Source organism: Lepisosteus platostomus, chromosome 1, assembly GCF_059453375.1.
Source record: "Lepisosteus platostomus isolate fLepPlt1 chromosome 1, fLepPlt1.hap1, whole genome shotgun sequence".
Lineage (NCBI taxonomy): Eukaryota > Metazoa > Chordata > Actinopteri > Semionotiformes > Lepisosteidae > Lepisosteus > Lepisosteus platostomus.
The window spans coordinates 15,760,725-15,782,193 of NC_142611.1; the positions used below are offsets into that span (position 1 = coordinate 15,760,725).

The 21,469-nt window shown below is 36.3% G+C and overlaps 1 protein-coding gene across 1 annotated transcript in view; it reads right to left on the reverse strand.

Annotated features, from left to right (window-relative positions):
- The window catches only part of adgra3 (adhesion G protein-coupled receptor A3), a 49,517-nt gene extending 33,989 nt beyond the window's left edge, over nt 1-15,528 (reverse strand). The window contains exon 1 of the mRNA XM_088625593.1: nt 14,307-15,528. Coding sequence (XP_088481719.1) covers nt 14,307-14,524 — 218 coding nt within the window. The 5' untranslated portion in view covers nt 14,525-15,528. The remainder of the gene's footprint in view (nt 1-14,306) is intronic.
- Nucleotides 15,529-21,469: the final 5,941 nt, after the last annotated feature.

The window sequence follows — 21,469 nt, forward strand, 5'->3', positions numbered from 1 at the left end:
AGTCACCACACACCAGCTATTAGTGGGGAGGAGAACAGAGTGATGAAGCCAATTCACAGATGGGGATTATTAGGAGGCCATGATTGCTAAAGGCCAAGGGGGAATTTGGCCATGGCGCCGGGGTTACACCCCTACTCTTTTCAAGAAATGCCCAGGTATTTGTAATGACCACAAAGAGTCAGGACCTCAGTTTTACGTCTCATCCAGATGACAGCGCCTTTCTACAGTACAGTGTCCTCATCACTATACTGGGGTGTTAGGACCCACACAGACCGCAGGGTGAGCGTCCCCTACTGGCCACACAAACACCACTTCCAGCAGCATTCCATAGTTTTTCCCAGGAGGACTCCCATCCAGGCTCACTCACCAGCTAACCTGCTTAGCTTCAGTGGGTTGCCAGTTGTAAGGTCTAGAGTGATATGGCTGCTGGCAACACTTCCTTAACAGTTTTTTTCCTTGCCTAAAACAAATTATCATGAACTACATAATCTCATGCCTGGGGTCTTGTCAGCTCAGATTTTAAATTCCCTTTGCATCACCCAGCACTGTGCAGCATTTTCACAATTGTTGTTGTTGTTGTTGTTTTTTTCCCAAAGAACTTGCAAGCTTTCAAATTAAATATACTGTAACTGGACTACAGCCAATAGCAATAGCTGTCAAACACTAAACATATAATGGGTTAAAAAAAGATGCACTGGTATTTTTGTTTTGCTCCACTTTAAAATATTGTATTAATCAGGTTTCCAGATACTTTTACACAGATGCCTCTATATTTATTTCAGCAGAAGAGACCAGCATAAACTTGATAAGATGCATACTTGTCATCAAAGGGGTTTAAATTCCAATGCCAACACCTTTGAAGTTGCTGCAGATTTTGAAGTATGATGACCTGGCCTATTGGTATGAATAATTAAGATCTTGTTTTCATAGTTCCATGTACAAAACTTCCAAGCCACGATTATACACTTGATCATCCTGATATTCAAGGTTTTACAGTCTTTTACTGAAACCAGATATGAAGATCTATTTTGACATTGATTTATAGTTTTTTGAAAAAAATATTTAACATTAAGAATGGTAATACAATCAGTTTACAGCATATTTATGTCTCTAGGCATAGTACCCATCTTATGTCTACAGAAATGAATCACTGCAACCTCTTAATGGATGGCTGTCGGGTTACTCTTAAGACAAATGGTGAATCATTCAGTTATTAACTATTAATATGAAATATGTTCCAGGTCATGTGATAACAGTACAAAATGTATGCATGATGCATTCCTTGGAGTTCAGATATGGTTAATAAGCCCTACTTTCTAGGGCAACATCATTACTTAAACTATAAAAATGTTTTTAAAGAATGTCATCAATATTTCTGGTAATAGACACCCCATCAAGATGTAAAATTTGCCAGGATCTACCATAATGGACTCCTTATTTATCTATAAATTCAAGTCATATAACACTACAGCCTTTAATGAAAGCACATTTTAAAATGTTTTTCTTTTTTAACAAATCACATTCACAAGTATAAAACTAGAAAGATGAGCATAAGCTTTATTAATAGGACTGATTTACTTAATGCTTAATACCAAGCTCAAAAAAGCAAGACATCGCTGGGAGGGATTCAAAATCAAGGGATTAAACCTCTCACTGATGTTGCCAAAAAAGCTTTGGACATTCTATGACCTCAAATACTGAAAGACAAAAAAATCCTGTTTCAGCACAGGTGTTGTAACTAGACTGGAAGGAAATAGAATTTATACAAAGGAATGCAGCGATGGTGTCTAGCACAACCAGTTATTGAAGGTAGTTCTACAAGATTATACATTTTTACAAGTAGCACATGCAAATTGCCTCTATCCTGTTTAATCCCAAGAAAAATCCTTTCGCATTTTAAAACCAAGGCTGTTTGCAAAAAAAATTCAACCTAGTTGAAAACCTAACATGATCTAGATAACTGTGGCTGAGCTTGTATCTTAACAAATCTGGCTTTTCTCAGTGCCAATTTTCAGTCACTATGAAATAACTGAATGAATACCAACCTAAAGAAAATGTTTGTCTCAGTAGGCTTTTGACTGAAGTACATAAACAAAGCGTCCCATCTATCCCACCCCCCACCAACTCCAAATTCCATATTTTAAACTCAAAACCAATACAGAAGAGACACTGCTGTTTCACGTGACTGGAGAAGTGTTTCCATTCTCTAGTTTCATGTTCCCAAACAGCACCAAAACATTGTTGACCAGTAGCTAAGGGATATTAATCATATGTATATATTAGTACTTTTGGCAGAGTACAAACTGATTTGTGGTTCAAATTTTTGGCTTCAGGGATGTTGATCACACAAAGAGCCTCCAAAGAATCCTGCTTCTTGTTGTGCTCTGAAACCTGGATCCAGCACAGTTTACTACAGAAATGGCTGGCAAAGATTAGCTCCACAATTTTCAGTGTTCCGTGACTCTTTAGCAGTGCATGAAAAGAGAACGGCTATATGTAACAAACTAGAATCTAGGCCATTTTACATCAATCTTGACATTTTGAGAAAAATGCCAGTTCTTACTGTGTATTGATAAAGATTTCAGAAACAAAATCTGACCAAAAGAGTCCTCCTATAAAATAGGATGCAAACAGAACTTCAGGCTTTACATAGCTCCTCAACAATTGAAAGTTATTTACAAGGTATTTTGACTAGTTTTATCGTAGCGGGCGATGGAAATATGTAGCCTTTGCCTTATTCAGTGTTTCACACCAACTAAGACAATATTTTAAACTACTGTAGATAATTCAGAATAGTGTCTAAATTTTATAATAGACTTATGTGGCCTCACTGACAAATTAAGTTTTAAAAGTAAGCACCTTAAAAGTAAGGCAATTTCTTTTAAATAAAAGTAATATTTTCTTCCTATTTCTGAGTCTCAAAAAAAAGTGACAAATACCACAGGCAGTGGGCAAAATTCTAGTCCTGAAATGTATCATTATTGTATACGCCACCTTTCATGATTTCTTGAGGCACTTTACAATAACCTCTTACCATGTTTAGAACTTAGTGGCTTTCCAACATAATCAAGGAACATCAATAAAAGGCCACCTCATTCAATTGCTGGTCATGTGGTCTGGGAAGTTATCAGTACACCTCGATGGCAGCAACATTTTGGGAAGACCCACGATACCAATCTGTCTTGGCATGTAACAAATTAGATTTGTTCTCTCAAGGGGTGATTGTCTACAAACACTTCAGCTTCAGGAAGCCTCAATACACAGTCTGGACAGACTGATACCATGATAAACAGCCACCGAACTCAGGTACTGTTGGTGTTACTGAATAGTTGAATTTAACTAACACAAGCAAATTCAAAATAACCAAATCTTTAATCACACACCAATAGTGGCGCAATGTGGAATTTCATGTAATATGAAAAGATAAGACTGCTTATGAATTCATTTGAAGACTGAAGATCAGTTTCACAAGCCTCTTTGTGTACATCATGACAGAAAACAAATAGCATTGGGTGTATATAGCTTGAACAAAAAGGACATTAAAATAACTGCACAATTTCCAAGTGCGCTCTTCATCAGTGACTGAACTATTTTATATATAAATGACTGCTTTATATTTGAGAATGTTCTGATGGGAATTCCCCTTGGCTTCATGTAATATGCATAAAATGAACATTCTTCTTTTTAAAATATAACATTTTCCAAATCTGACACTTTTTCATTTATTTGCATATTAAGGAAACAATTGGAATTGAGATTAAGGTACAGTTGCACCTACATTACTCAAATCAAATATCTTCATATCACAATGACGTTTGCAAGCAGTAGTAGCAAGCTGTGCTGTTTCAGAATACCACACAATATAGTGGAGAAATGGGATCAATACGCAAAAACAGCAAACCACCCAATAGCTCCCCAACTAGAAAAAGCTTTAAAGCAAGGTATCTCTCATCAGCACAAATGTTTGTACTGTAATCCAATTAGAAACATTCAGATCTGTGGCAGGACACTGAAATGTAGGGTTAAGATAGCTCAACTATGTGATCTGAAATTAGTTTCTTACTACTCTTAAGTGTGTTTACATGTGCTTTACTGCTCAAGCACACACAATTCTTGGAGGAATTAAGGGGAAAGGGGGTAAGTTGACACCTTGTTAACAGTCATCATTGAGCAAGGAGGAAGGAGACTGAATGCTTTAGCTTGAGGCAAACTAACAAATCTTAAAGGTATGCCAAACACAATGCACGAAGTGGTAACGACTCAGGTCACAGAGACTTCGCTAAGTGAGAGGAAAGAACAGCTTCTCAGACAAAACGGCGCAATTAAAGCATGGTCTCCTTCTTTGTGGGCTGCCTATTATGTGCATCAAAGACAACCAGGCTTTCTTCTTCCCCACTGATACAAACAACCATTCGTATGCAGGATGCTTAACGACACATCCCAGAATGCAGAGGGCAACAAATAGATTCCCTGACCACTACTGACTGGTACTTCCACAGACACATTACAGTTAAAAGATAAAAGAAATAGTTACCTTTCCAAACCATCTTCATACACACCTAAGGTAACATAAGATGACTTTTGTCACCACTTTTAAAAAAATTAAAATTTACACTTTTATCTTGATCAGTTTTATTAAATTCCTCTGTGTTCTAAAACAAATGCTGATGTAGCATAGTTTGTTGAAATTCACAAGGCATGACCGGAGAGGCTATCATTTTAAGGAAACATGTTAATGTTCTGTTTCTTTAATGAATATGATTAATATATTAAATAACTGAAAGAAGCAGTAATAATTAGTTTTACACTGGTGAATACCTTTAGGTTTGCAAGATGTCACGGCTACTGACAATTTTCATTTCAACTGTACACAGCAAAATAGTTTGTGGAATGTGCACCTTTTCTGTGCATCTTATACATCTTAGAATTAAACCAAGTCATCTCTTAACCACCTTTGACACAAACAAACCTTTGACTTAGGTTCTAACATTTACACTGGATGTAGTAATACACTGTATAGAACAGTTTCTTACTTTGTTTTAAACTGATTTCATTTCCAATAATAAACAATATATTTGAAACAAATAATATACATCTATGTAGACATGACACCAGGAATGTCAGATGTCAGCAATACAACATAAATAATACAACCCCCGTCTCTAATCTAGTATCTTTTTATTTTTTTGTTTCTGAAAATAAGCAGACAGAATGTCTCTAAATATAACATTTTATATAATGAAAGTTACACTTTTTATTCTTGGCATTGTAATTTAGGTACATGTATATTAGGCAATATTTCATATATATTGCTAGCAAAACAGCAATTTTTATTTTATTTAGCAGTTCCTCCCATTTGAAAAAGTAGGACAGTTTTTTAAAGGTTGAAGATTGCAGCATAGATGTATAATATTTAATTTGTAGAATATAACAGCATGATCTTGAGTCTCCTGAAACAAAACATGCTAAAACTCTCTCTCCCACAGAAGAACATACATTTCACTCTTATTTATTGCCCCCAAAAGAAGAAAGCGGTATAGGAAAACAAGAAAGAAGAGAAGCAAACATTGAAGAATAATTCATCCTAAATCCTAGTATGACGTGCTTTCTGTACAAATGACCAAAATCAAAGCAATTAGGTCTGTAGATCGTGTTTATTCAGACAGCCTGCTGGAGCCTTTAAAGGTCAAAGATGTTTTGGAACCCTTGCTCCCCCCTGTTCCACCATCACCACCCCCATCAGCTGGCCTCAGTTGAGTTGGAAATATTTAGAAACACCATGATGCACAACAGCAAAGTAAAACGAGCCTTTTAAGGAATTCTTCATTCCTCATATTGCTGTACTGAAAGAGTGGATGGCATCAATAAAAAAAATAAATAAAACATACCCACTATAAATACGTGAAAACATATATTGGAGGTATTTATTGCAGTAATTTTCTAAACAGTTCTAGACAAAGCTGTCTTCCACACCAACAGAAAAGGAACCAGACTTTGACAGAGAACGGTAAAAAGTTAGGCTAATCTGATCATCAATAGCAGGATAAGAATCATCGATATGTTATCAAATGACATGCCAAACACTGGAAAACGGAGCAATTTTTTGATAAACAGCTTCATCTACAGCAGCGTACATTTGAACATAGTCAAATCAAAGACTGCCTTCTAGTTGTGAACTGTTGAAGTCATAAACATAGCTTGGCCTGCTTTCCGCGCCGCTCTGCGTTTCAATGCTGTGGCGAACCGTGACAGTTTACAGCACTCAACTGCATAATCAAGTTAAACTCTTCTCCAGAGCCAAGAAGGAAACCGTACCCTTATTCTGACATCAATCCTTCATTTCCACTGGAGGTGGCCAGATGCTGTAAACTATCGTGTGAGGCCATGGTGTGGCTGAGAAATGATCCCACTTCCACTCAGTTCGAAAAAGCAGAACGCAGGCAAATACTTAAAAAAAACTGGGGAAAGGGCATAATTAGGCCTTCTCTGCATTTGACCATGTCATCCAATTCCACAATATTCTCAGAAGGGTGGAATAAAGTGCATTGGGACTTTGTGAGGGGATTATCAAATAAAAATGTGAATAATTTCAGAATTATTCTGAATACATACTGAAGGGAATTGGCTATTTTCTTAAACTGGCCAACAGTGAGACCCACCTGCAGATCAGTTTAACTGAGTCCATGTTATACGAGCTGCAGTGTATCGCATAGCATAAGCACTGAAGTCCAGCCCTAATCCTGGAGAGCCCAAATCCTCGTTTTATAGATGATTTTGATATCACAAATCTCTTAAGCCTTGGAAAAACCCAAAAATGATCAATTGCACAACATTTGTTAAATGAAGTATCTTACAGGTCATTTTAGAACAAGAAACATCATTAAAAAAAAGTTAATTTAATAGGTCCCTAACTTTTAAAGCTGAAAGATTAAGGGGACCAATAAACATACTTAGGGGATCTGCTTGAAGTGCCCTAGTATAACACATTATATGTGGTTGTTTATTGACACAGCAAATTTGGAATTCATAACTATTACTGTTATACTATGTGTGTTGAACAAGGAGAATAAAGACCATGTTCACCTGTGAACCACTGCTTATGCAGCACTACAGTGTTTTCCAAGTGACTCATGACCATACTATCCTGAGTACACCTGATCTCTTCCAATCTTGCAAACCAAGCAGGACTGAGTCTGGTTAGTATTTGGCTGAAGGACCACCTGGAAATACTCAGTGCTATGAGCTTTCCACAATAATAATGGTAACTATTTAGACAACATAAAGGAAATAACTGATGTACTAAATGAGTTCACCATATAAGAAACCACATATTTGAAACGGGGAAGAACATAGTTATTACATAACATCAACATAGCAAAAGTTGAAGTTTTTCAGGTTCTAGAAGCACTTAAGATAAATAAGCCCTCAGGGCCTGGTAATAGTATGCAAGGAAACTAGAGACATTGCATTTGAGTCATTGATACAGTGCTTCCAGAGAGTTGAGACAAGGGGTAGCAGCCATGGAGAACTGCTAATGTCGTGTCTGTCCAAACAAAGACTGACAAATCTGAACCAAAAAAATAAATGCAGAAGAATAATCTGACTTCTGTGACATGCAAGGCTATGGAACCAATAATTAGAATAACTGGAGGATGGAAATAAAGTCCCAGGGGATAGTTAAAATGTATTTAGGAAAGGTTGGTCATGCTTAACTAACTTGTTAGAGTTCTTTGAACAAACATCAACAGGAAATGGGTATGTACATAGCATAAGATAAAGTAAACAGACTTTCAGAAGGCCTTTGAGGTAATGTCTTATAAAAGGAATTATACAGAAGCATAAATTCTCAAATTACAGGCAGCAGGCAATTGGGGAAATGCAGGTGATAAGAGACGAATGCTAATATGGGAGCAATACAATTACTGGGGTACAACAGGGATCTGCATTAGAATCCCTACCCTCCCTGACTTACATCAAAAAATTCAATGCTGGTATAATTAGTAAAACGGTTTGAGTATCAGACTGCAAAAGAAAATGTAAAGCTTTATTCCATGCTGAAAAGAAAATAAACACACTTGAAAAAGTAGTCCGGGTGCATAGCTGCATCAGCATGCATGGGCTGCAAAAGAACAAGTCACAGGTTTACTCCATGCTGAAAAGAGAAGAAAGAAGGCTTCTGAAGTACCAGAAGAAGGCTCCACAGCCAAAACATTGTGTTTTCTTTCTTCACTTTTCAGCATGGAGTAAATCTACACTTGAAGGCTTCACAGCAGAAGTGTTGTATTTCTTTTCCTCTAGCATGGAATAAACCTTTACCTGTTCCAAAGTAAGTAAACAATTCAAGTTCGCAAAAGATATCAAAAGAGGAGGATTTGCATACACTGCAGAAGCACCAAATGAAACTCGAAAAGGATTTGAGGTATTCAAAATTCTTCCAAGTATAAAGTCCATAAAGTCTATCCAATGGACATCTTCAGAAACCAGAGGTTACAAGTGGAACGAAGCTATGTGGGAAGGCTTTTATAATCAAGAACACCAGGAACTTCTATAACCAAAGGGCAATGTAAGTATGGAAGAAGATATCTATCCATGTTGTTGAAACCAAACCCCTGATTTCTTTCAGGAAACAGCTGTATGAGATGCCTGCATCATCTAACTACTAACTACCATAGTGGCTAGATGGGGCAAATGCCTTCCTCTCATTTGTTACTTTTTACAGTACAGGTTAAATGCTCACTTGATTTTATGGCACTGACTGGAGGAGAGGAAGATCTTCTACTTATCGCGCTTTAAGATCACAGGAGCCCTGTGGGATCTGCAAATTGAGGAAGTGCTGTCTGCCTATTTCTCTGGGCCATACGAGGAATTCTAGATATAACCTGTATGCCCATTAAACATCACTTACTTGAAACGTCACTTGAGAGCTCCAGGAGTGATGATTACATGTAATATGGGTCAAAAATGACTTTCTACCAAACACAGCAACAGGACAGAAATACTGCAGTCATGCACAAGGATAACAGGATAATTATTTCCTCCCCTTTGCTCATCAAAAATTTCCAATTGAACATTACAATGACAACAAAAGCTCTATCATGTACATTTAGTGGCTACAATTTCCCTAGATTGTACCTTAAAAAGACTTAGCACCAACTTTTTAAACTATTTTTTATTTTGCATCCTTTGAAGACTACTAAAATAGTATTGAAATGAAATGTGCAAAAGCACTCCACAATATCTCAGTTTCATTTTAAAACATTTCAAATGTCAGAAAGTAGTCTAGCAGTGTACTACTTAAATGCAGCCCTGTTATTAGACATGATAGGAATCTGCATTTTCATTCCACAAGCCAGGGCAAGTTATTAAAAAAAAACAGAAATATTGTTGTTACAGGACAGGAAACGTCTTCTATGGTATGATACTGTACAACCATTTTTTTTTTCATTTTTAAAACTGGGGTAAACGTAAGCATACTTTTTACAGAAAACAGAAAATAAATGAGTTTAGACTTTTACATGATAAAGTAACAGGACACAGCAATTTCTTACAACAAAAAAACCCCATAAGATTTCAATTACAACCTCACACACAGGAAACTGTAAAGGAAATCATACAACCTGTAAAATGGAAGTGTGCCAAGCAGCAACAATGTCAGGATATTTTGAAGAGCTACCAAATTTCTATACATTTTTTTTCAGAACGGACAGCATAATTGCTGACAACACTGCTTGAAAAGGTCAAAGAATGAAACAGTCCTTGAGCTAGTGTTTATTTCCCAGAAAATTTTGAGTAGAACTTGATTTGTTCAGGAATTCTAAAACACTTATCAACAGAAACCACCACCACATATGATAAGTATTTAATTAAGTATATTCATTATTAAACAGTCTCTTTTCCAGTGAGGGCCTCAAAGTGATCTTGTAAGACAAGATATGTTCAAGACTCCACAGACTAAAGCAGATGTAAAGGTAAAAATGATCACACTAGTACTCAGAAGGCTTTTTCAATAAGGAAGACAGACATTTAAAGAGAATGGGACACCAACAAACACTTCTATCAGAAGTCCTATTCAGCTGGTAAAGACAGCTAAGTGTGAAAACAGAAACATTTGCATTGTAAAAGCCACAGGACAGTCCATCATAACTAAACCACATCTTAAAAAACTCCACAGAGACATGCCTAGCAGGCTCAGACATTTTCAAACTTAACTGCCTAGTGAAAGGCTTTGGTTAAAAACTGTAACAAACCACAAAAATAGCCTGTCCTTTGTAATACCAGTGACTTGATACAAAATTTACAACAAAGTAAAATTTGAGGTCTTATAGCACAACACTATAATTTAATATGACAGCCTTCATTATATTAATTTTATCTCAAGGACTGCCTTGGTCATCCAGGAGCTGCTGATGGTAAATTATTTCAGATTAATAATCATTCATTGCCTTTATTCAAAAACATTAAAAACTGAGCCTGCAAGTTAAGGAAGTTTACTAGAAACCAGTCTAAGGACATTCACATTTTACAGTGCAATATTTATTTTGCTTCTAGCTTTATATTGGAAGTTCCGAAGGAGAAGCTGGTCACTTTCAATTGCACTGCAAAAATCCCGCAGTCAGACCTTCCTGCTGGGACAATGATTTAGAGAAACTTCAGTATGGGGAAATGATTGATTTTTTCAGGTCAGGAAAGGTTTTAACAAAGCAGCAGGGAACTGCCTGATTTTGCGCTCATTCAATACTGCAAAGCAAGTAGGTATGTAGTGGTGTCAACCGTTCTGTGACCCTTCAGTAGCTATAAAACGCCTGACACCATAAAATCCAGAAGAGCTGCTGATTTTATAGGCAATTAATAAACACCAACTAACAATTCTCACAAAAAGGGCTAGTTTGGTTCTTCATTGACTCACCGACAACAAAGGCACTTACTCCTATCACAGATTTTGCCAAATTTGCTAAATTCGGCAATTTCCCTCATGGGATCAATTAAGTATCTATTTCCCAGTAAAGGTTAGTACTGTCTGCAGATGAGTGATAATTAGTTATTATATGTCATCATAAATACACTCAAAGAAATAACTTCTACACACCACAAGAACTACCAAACATGGTTATATGAGTTTTTGAAGAATTATGTTTTTTTGACCAGATCAAACAATGCACACAGGTGAGTAAATGCAAAGTATAATGTGTGGAGATACTTTTACATGTGTGGAAAAGGTAAACAGATGTGATAATAGGCTTGACTACAGAAATACCTAACAACAACACAACAGGACCATCACTTGAGAGATTGAGCGTGTGAACTGAAAACACAAATTAAATCTCATTACAAAAGGAGCCTTTGATGACTTTTTTCCTCCCTTATTATTGAGGCAAAAATGACATCCATCACCACTGAGCCGTGACATGCTATTCATGAGGACCAAATCTTTATTTTGAGTGTGGGGATAGGTCTAAACATGAAAAGAGGCCATAAGAAAAGAGAACACCGTATCAATACAGTATATAGCTTTCACATACTTTATCACATGGTTTGCTTCTAAATTAGACTAACAAAAGCACTAAGTATAGATGCAATTAAGCCTCAAAGAGTGGTGTTGCTTCTCATTTTCCCACCTCTGCTTTGAGGTAATATACCTAAATAGTAAACCCCTGAAGAAAGAATTTAAGTGTTACTACAGCTCTCAGACAGTTACAGAAACAGGACTACTGGGTGGTTTTTGCAGTCTTAGGCAAGCTTTTACAGCTTTAACTAGTTCCAGATCTTTGTCAATTTACAGCTTTTTATCTCCTGGCATGCTCATCAGCAGCACACTACTACATCTCACAATTTCCTGTCTAATTGTAGTAAGGTTGAATAAGTACAAGCTACCCTGGTTTGTTTTGCAACAATAATCTAATCTGTAAATGAAATGCATCCTGTTTCAAGGCAGATGTTGTTTAAATTGAATGTTAAATTTCAGAATAACCGTCTGCAGCTAACCATTCACACCACCATTTGCTAGAACTAACCCTTTGAGTTGAAATAAGGAAAAACATCTTGTAATTTTATTTATGAACTCTAATAGCACAGCTTCTCCATTACATCTGTAGAGCAGATTTGCATGCTGCAAATCTAAGCATGGTGGGAAGCTGTTATGGAACTGATGCTGTAGTACATCAAACTTTCATGGGAAATCACTAAATGTTCAGAATAGGTGTTTAGTGCATGTCTAAATGATGTGCTATTTATGACTTTCTCACACAGTCTTTCCAAGTCCTTAACATCTTCCATGGCTATGGACCATACAAGTCAAATGTTGAAATGTAGCTGAGGAAAAACAGATAACTGTGGAGTCTATTCACTCCAATTTGTGATTCTATTCACTCCAATGAGAAAGCTCTTCCAATTACAGGAGCCACAAACAGATCTAATAGACTTTACCAACCAGTTTGTCAAACATTCATTCTCTTTTCCATTTTTACTTCATGATAAATATGAAAATACTATTTCAATATCTGAGAAATATATGCTATACTCCTTTGTCAGCTGTATGTTTCCAGCACACAAATTGATTTCAGTGTGCTTATGTTTTTATGCAAAAGTGTTGAACCTGATGTCAAGCATTAAATACCACCAATCATTTTTATTAATCTTATATACCACTGATGCACTCCACCTGACCAAAGGTGTCTAAATTATATTGCAAAAAAAAATACATTGCGTTATCAGGCAGTCATGCAACATACAAATCTGATGCGAGGAAGTAGGTTCAGTGCTCTAGATCAGATGTAATGCTCATGAAAACTAACGCATTATGAATTTACTACTATAGTGAGGTAGTATCTAACTTCGATCTTTTTTATTTAGTACCTAGTGGAACTTTTAAAAAAAAACTGAACGTTTATGTTCCCCAGATTTACTTTCAGACTAGATCAAATAATGACTAATACTTTAGTGACTAATAAGATTGGATCTCCATAAAACTCAATGAAACAGTTCAGGATTGCGTTAAATGTATACATTACATAAATTTATACTCTACCGGAGACAAGGGACAAATTGACATTGTGTTATTAAAACGTTACATCCGTGTTTCCTATCAGGTTTTCCAATGTGTAACCAAAGTGGTATGCTGTAGTTCGTGTCTAATCCTGTTTTAAATTCTGCTCTTAAAATTAGACTAAACAATCTCCAAGTTTCCAGTAACGATAAGCAACAGTATTTGCACACGAGGCTTTTTCCTAACTCATGTTACTCCAGTTCTTTTTTTTTTCTTCAAATACATGTTAAACTTTAAAAAGGGGATTGCAAACAGTGGCACTATACAGGATTCAAATTCAACTGATATAAATTGCAATGAAGAAAAGGGAAAAGAAGGACACGATTTTAAAAGCTAGCCTATATATAAAAAAACTGAAGCAGCATTTTACACTTCAAAACTCGCCTGGTGGAGCAGAAGAAAAGAAAATCTATCCAAATGGCTAGTTGAGAGTCCCAAGTTATCGACCAAATAAACGTCTGATTGCAACTTCTAACTGTATATTACAGTTTAAAAAACTGACCCGGAAGAGAAATAAAAAAGTAGATTTCAACTACATAACACTAACACTATGTCAACAACCACACCGGCCGCAAAAAATACAGTAAAGGGGTGAAACAAGATCATTTAAATGAGTACTTCTGACTGTGTTTAACGTGGATGAAACTACGTTTTCTCCCAAACGCCCAGTGAATGACATCAACTAAACCATACTAAACATCTAGAACTATGTTTGCCCGTCTGTGAAGTATTGATCATCACAAAAATTCATCCGATTCATGGGGACTTCTTTCTATTACATCCAATACCGCCGTTTCATGCCAGTCAAAATATTAGAAAATTGAGTTAAAAAAGAGTAATTTTCGCAAATAAATGACTAACGCTCGACTGTCAAACCCAACGTCAATTTCATTAGTGTAAAACCTCAAGTTTGTTACGAGTAAAAATTCGTCGCCCCCGCCCCTCCACCCTCATCAGTACAACTACTTCCTTGTCGTCTCTAATGTTTTTTTTAAAGCGCAACACCAGCAGGTAAGTAAACAGGAACCTACGGCTTGTACTCCAAAAATCAATCGACGTCCACTCGCTGTGCCAACTCATTCACCCCCCTCGCTCACATTTAGGGCGATCAATTACAGAATATAAAGTTTAATAAGATTACACAACACCCATCTGCGCGAGTTTACATTTTTTTTTAGAAGGGGAGGTACAGCAGTATAGCCGTGCAAGCGTAACAACGACACACTCTCCCCTCCTTAGAAAAGGAGAATAAGTGTATACTTACAGGGTCACTGTTCCGTTTGGTAACGTCTCCGGTGGCAATAGCTGATCAAGTTCTATGTTGCTGCAGACCACTTTCCCCTCCACGACCTGGGTGGTTTTTCCAGTGCTTTTTGGACGCTCCTCGCTGGGTTTACAGCCGAGGGGTAGAGCCGAGCAGCCACTTCCAAGAAGCAGAATTGCAATCACTTGCAAAAAATTCTCAGCGCAAACGTTCTTCATGTCTAATTAATAGTTATAAATACGCATGTTTCGAACAAGACGACTAAAATGTAGATGTTACCATCGGAACAAATTTTTTTTAATCCCGAACTGCTTTAACGTTTGTATTTTAATCCGCACTGACGGCCTGTGCGCACCCTATTCAATTAAAAAAAAATCAAAGAAAAGCCTTCGTTTCAGTCATTTTGCAAGCATATTGTCCAACGTGGAGCCTTCCTCGTCCATTTTTGCACGGGTTTCGTTGCATGGGCTCGTTGTCAGTCAGACAGCCAGGTTGTCTCGACATCCCATTGTTTCCCAGGCGAAGAGACTTAACCACTCCATTTCTTTTTCTAGCTTTCCGGTATCAGTGGATAAAAAATGCTGTATACGAAACTGACCACCTTCACAAAACTCCAACTGTTTATAAAATTTAGACCTCAATTATTACCCTCATAATAGGAAACCGCAATTTTCTCTTTGTTGTCTGCATACCGCGCACTCGAATCAGGAATCTTCCCTATTCCGTAAGGAGACAGCTGCAGTCTTCCCAAGATAACACATTTAAACTTCAGGAAATGCGATCACCGAAAAAAACTTTCTCAGTTAAGTAGTTCTGTTGAAAAACAAAATCCAAAATCCGATTGTTCCGCAAGTTCGCGCTACTGCACATTAAGCACACAAACGCAGTCGTAAAGAGGCTTACTTTCAGCTCCCTTGAAGTTTTTCTTTTGGTCAAGTAGAAATATTCCAACATCCAGAAACACGTAATGTATGCAACGTTCCCTCACTTTTAAGATTTCGCTTTACAACTCAGCTTTGTTTCTACACGTGCACTTAAACTCTACAAAAAAAACAATTAAGTCGCTTTTTGAAATTGTGCCTCGAATTAAAATGTGCTTGATGGACCCTCCTTGGTACACAACGCAATGCTTCTGTCCATACGATTCACAAGCTTCTCATTGAGAACTCCACTCTTCCAAGACCTGCCCCGGGCTCCATGTTGAAATTCCACCCCCTGACGTCATCACAGGTCTGTCCTTTTAAAGACGACCTCCATCCACCAATATTTACACTTTCGAAAGAATCTGCACCCCTTTATATATTGCTGTTAAGGAATGTAATTGATCTGATGCTTGGTTTTATTATTTTGCGTCGTTCGTGTATTTAATTTAGTTTTTTCGTCATGTTCTTTTTTTACAATGACATCTTCAAATGAATCACAGCTAGTATCACAAATAAAGTTTGCAGATACCAGAAAATAATCGGAAAATGTATTGTATTAAGAACTCACATAGCCTGCTTTTCCGGGTAAACTTGGAAGCACACAGGCATTATATTAACTTGAAAAACTTGATTATCTCAGTCCAGTATCTTTTCTGAGTTTAGCAGAGTAAGATAAAACCCCAGAGGCCAAAGTCTGTGGATACCACCTTGTTCACAATAGTTACCGAAGTTTTGCCATCAGGAGTTTTGGAACTGTACTTAAGTCTTTTTGATATCTTTGGGATTAGTTGTTAAAAAGTGAGGTAGGGAAACTGTAGATTTTGTTAAAATGGGATGTGAGCTGGCATTGTCTTTATCTGCATGTTTGTTTCTTCAATGTACAGCTCTTTATTGATTTTTTTTTAATTTTACAGTTAACATATTATAGTTGACATACTGTATAACAAATAATCTAGCTCAACACTGCCTGTAAAGCTAATTTATAGTGGGGTCCAATCCTGCAAACAATCCAAACTAAATGTGGAATTATATAAAATCAAAAACAATTATTGTAAAAGAGCACTTGAAAAGACAAGTAAAAGGAAATAAAAACAGATGTTGGAGGATACAAAGAAGGGACAGACTGGGTCATTTTCATACAACTATCGCTGTTGTGTTAAATGATCGCCTGTATTTGCATTATAAGATAATTATAAAAAAGAAGTGACAAGTGAGACAAATTTTTCAAAACACTAATGTGATGTTACTAACAGACAGTTAAATGTTATTGTTTTTTTTACTATTATGTTGTAATTTTAGGATTTGGTATTTTGTCTTTAAAAAAACATGGTTAGTTTTATGTAACAGAAAAGTTGTATAAATACAGTACCTTATTCCTTTTGGCCATAGAATGGAGTATGAGAGAATAATTCCTGCTCACCTTAAAAATATTTCATACCGGATTGTATTTTGAGAAAAAAAGATCTTTGAACAGGGTTCTAGCCAAGTGAGGTGGATTTACTTTGTAAGCAAAGTTTGCTTTTTGAGTAATCTAGTTTGAAAATGTCTAGGCAACAGGTCACAAGTAAATTATGTTATGATTAGAAGATTATATTATGTTTGCAACATATTCTGTAGGATATATGTATTATCAGACTGACAAAAGAATTTCAGAGGTCTTAAAGATGCAGAGGTCTTATCGTCTTGAGTCCAAGGAAACAGTTATAGGTGCATTTTGTAAACTCTGTTTTATAATTTAATGATTGGTGCTAGTGTTTTAAATTTATATTTACCAGGTAAGTCATTTGTGAAGAAATTCTCATTTAAAATGACAATCTAGAGAGCCATTTGGAAGGCATTTACTGGTGCAATTTGAGTAAAGTACCTTGCACAAGAGTAAAACAGTAGCGTCCCACCCGGAGGCTGAACAGACAACACTGCATTTGTGCTTGCGAATTCTGAAAAGCATAAGAAACCACAGAACAGTTACAGAGCTATATACACTGGCACACTTTGCAGCAATAAAGTTGCAAACTACCTGACTGCTATGGTGTGTTGACTACATTTAGTCTTTCATTATGTTATTTTATCTTCAATTAAACAGAACAAAGTTAGGAATTATGTAACAGCGTAATTGTCTTTTGAGAAATTCTTAATTATTTTGTACAGTTGTAGACTTGTATTTTTTCACCCAGATCCTCGATTGTATGTTATGTTTCTGAAGTAGACATGGCTTTAGTCACTGCCATGTTATACATTCCACTGAGCAGCTAAGAATAGCTGGGATAAGGATAAGCTTTATCGTCCTTCTACTTGGATCAGAAATCTAATTCCGTTTAATTTTCATTGTCCACTTTCACAATTAAAGTTGAAATTATTATGTATTACAAATTAGGGCTTTTTTTTCCCTTTAGGGTCACTCGTCAGTGGGGTACTGAGTATTGAATTTGGACAGAGGATATTAGGAGACCTTCTCTGATGTTGACCAACACAAAAACAACTGTAGTGTTTAAAGTTGTTCCTTGTCTTACAAAATGAATCGTAATTCAAACAAAATTTTAAGTTGCACCTATTTATAATGGCAAGCCAGAGGATGTTTAGCACTAACATGTAAAGCAGGTATCACCAGGTATAAAGATGAAAGTAAAATATATTTTCATTGTTGCTTTGAAATATATAATAAAATATTGCACCTCAAAGAAGCATTATTAAATCTCTTATTTTGTATTAATGACCTTAGAGTGTACCAAAAATGATGGGCATAGTTACAACTTAATGAATATAATACAGAAGCAGTAAAAATGACTCAATCTTATATTAATAAATAGCAAAAGTAATCTGGAAATTTTGATTATCATATGACAGAACAGGTTTCAGCAAACTGAACATTTCCATTTTCTCTCAGATGTCATCAGAGTTATGTATGTCATCATTGCTCCATTAACATGGATTGTGCTACTGTATTAATTTTCCTCTATACGTGTTAGAAAAAATATTTCTGTATAAAATGTCACCACTCATGATTTAAAAGTAGCATCTTTATTCTTTATCCTTCTTTCTGCAGTGTTGTCCCTTATTCCAGCTTGCAAGGACAGAAAAGAACGGTGTTATTGTTTCATTTTGTTCTTGTCCATCAGCCTGAAGCATGTGATTTAGGGATTTCGATAAATTCATTGATGTGTCTCAACACAGCCCGTTTTGTTTGTAGTCCATCACATACATCTTTGTTGGTTTCGGCTTCAATGAAAAAGAGATCACTTAGCTGACTTGAAAGCACCAAGAAAAGAAAGAAGCGCAGGGAAACTATCGGGCATCTTACTCTTTCTTACAGCTATTCATAACCTGAGCAGAGACCATGTGGGAGGATATGAAGGGAGTTTTATTCACTCTCACAATGAAAGCTCTTATCTCGACTAGAGATTTATTTACATGAAGAGATGAGATCACGTTCATTGGTTAAAATGAATCTTGATCAGAAAAGATGACATTTTGTCAGTTTCCAACTGCTATCTAGCTGTAATAATAATTGACCCTTTTCTTTATCTCTCCTGCTGCCACGCATACTGTACATGCATACAGAGATATATGGTTCTTGTCAGCCCTCATATGAATTCTGGATAAGGCAAACTGTGTCTGTGCAGGAAAAGAATTCAAACAAAATTGCCATGGATGTACCCAAAACAAGGCCAAGACAAAAGTTTGTGGAAAGATGAAACGTGGTCTTATCTTATGAGTTCATCCTTTGGAAATGCCAGCTTTACAATTTGTGTTCTGTGGTGGTGTGGGCTGATATTTCATGTTTATGAAATGTTTAAAATAACTTATAATCTAGCCCTAAAGTGACAAGTCAAACGCTTTGCTGTAGCAGATCCAGTACAGTCCAGATATTTCCAGTGTGAGTCTTGTTCACTTAAGAATACAAGAACAGTTACAAAAAAGGGGGCTTTTTGGAGCACCTAGCCCGTCTGGTACTTGGTAGCTAATTTTTCCAAGGATGCTTTCTAGCTGTTCCTTCAAAAAAAGCCAGGGATTGACTTCGACAATATGTTTGGGCAACTTGTTTCATCCTCCCACAACCCTTTGTGTAAAGAAGTGTTTCTCGAATAGCAGTATAGAATATCTCATAGTGACCAAACAAAACTGACTTAAAACCACTCTGGATGGGTGGGCTTGAGTCAACCAAGATATCCTCAGGTTGCTGCATGTCTGGGATTGACCTATAAGCTTCACCTACAGGCTTGCTGTAGATGCTATGGTGTGAATGAGAAGAAGATAGTTCTGACATTACATTTTCAGGAGAAAGTCTAAAGTCTCCTTGCCTGTACAAGTTGTAAGCTCACTTAGCACCTGGTGATTCTAAATGTGGGTGGAGGGTACTAAAATAAAAACAACTGCAAATTCTAATTTCTTACAAAAAACAATCTTGGAATTGATAATGTGTAATCATCACACAAAGCAATATATTTGTTTTCTGTTGAGGTTTCACTTGGTTGCAATAATAAGGTAAAATAAAATGTATAATTACATAAATTTTCAAATAGAGATGTAAACAAAATAAAACTTCTTTATTCCAGATATTTGATCAAATTGATTACAAAGAATATTAAAATAAGATAAAGTTAAATTTGGATATATATGTGCACTATGGAAGGCAAAACAACTTTTTCATTTTGTTTTGAACTGTGTGTGAAGAGCCAAAAACACTAGTGGAAACATGTTTAGGCAGGAATGGAGCCTGGACACTGGATTTGAGACCATGTTTTACCACAAGTCAGTAATACCTTTGTCTGCTCAGATGTTTGAAATTCCTTGGAAAAAGAAGCTTAAGAATGATATATTTAAGGTCCAAACTGGGAAGAGGTCATATCCTCTTGTCACACAGCTTGTCCCCCAGTGTGACAACACCTTTGTGTGCTCAAATGTTTGAAATTCCTTAGAATAGAAAGCTTAAAAATATATTTAAGGATTAAGCTGGATAGACATTATATTCTCTTGTCACACAGTTTGTCACTCAGTATGTTAACAGTTGCAATGACACTCCATAGTTCCTTCATGTCTGTTGCTGGAGTGATTCCTTTCTTGCTGCTGTGAAAAATTAGCTGCCATTTGTCTTTATCTGTTTTTCAGATCTTTGAGGGCTTGAGTTGTTGCTGAAGGAAGACTAAAAGTAAACAGACAGAGAGAATGATAGCTCACAGAAAAGACAAAGACACTTGAGAAAGACTGTGCTCGAGAAGGAAACAAAAGAGACACTAGGGCTACTTATGTGATGACTGAATGCGGGAAACCTTAACTAACATCCTGATTTGCTTGTCAGAATTCCTTTATAAGCATTTGAAGCCTTACACCTGAGGCTGAGGAAAAACATTAACTTGGATTTTGATTCAAATTGGAAAAGAACATGTTGGACATGTTGGAATTTGAGCTTTACTGATTTCTACTGAAAAGCATACACAAAATCACACAGTAAAACTGTCGAAAGAAAATATTACCTGATGATATATAGTATACCTTTACACATAAGAGGGGTTTGCTTCTACTCAATAGATCAGCATGTTTAGTTTTTAAAATAGGTTAGCATGTACTATTCTGTGTTTCCATAAGAAAAAATATGATTTCTGAATGTCGAGTGATGTTTAAACAAGATGGCAGATTTACACAATACAGACATACACTCTGCTCAATACCACACTGCCAGGATAAAACACCAATCATGTTTTTCATGTTAAGTGTGCCTGTTTTATTATTTTGCTGGATACACAGGAAGTTGATTGCTGACAATGAGGAAAAGAACAATAAGGTAAACTCCAAAACCAGTATGTGACGAGATACTGTTCGTTTCTGTTTGAACTGGGAATGAGATAATTATACAATAGACATAATACAATATACTGTACAATAGAATACACAAATTAGGCTTAACAATTTCAAATATAAAGCCTTAAGACTGAGGTAATATCCTGTGTAATTGTTTAATGACCTTAAGCTGAAAAGCTTTGAAAAACGCATCAGATAATAAAACTGGATTAGATTCAATGTGTTTCATGTTTGTTTGCAGACACAAAGGTTATGCTTACTGCTGACTAAAATAAATACAGTACTGTTGATCGAAGTTAGAATTCCATCTTTCCACCACACACCAATGTACACTCAGGTATTTGCTAGCTGATTTTTGCACTGCACACCTGAACAATGCAATGAAGTGAAGCACAAAAACTGACCAACATTGCAAAATCAATGTTTCCAGAAAGAACTGATTTA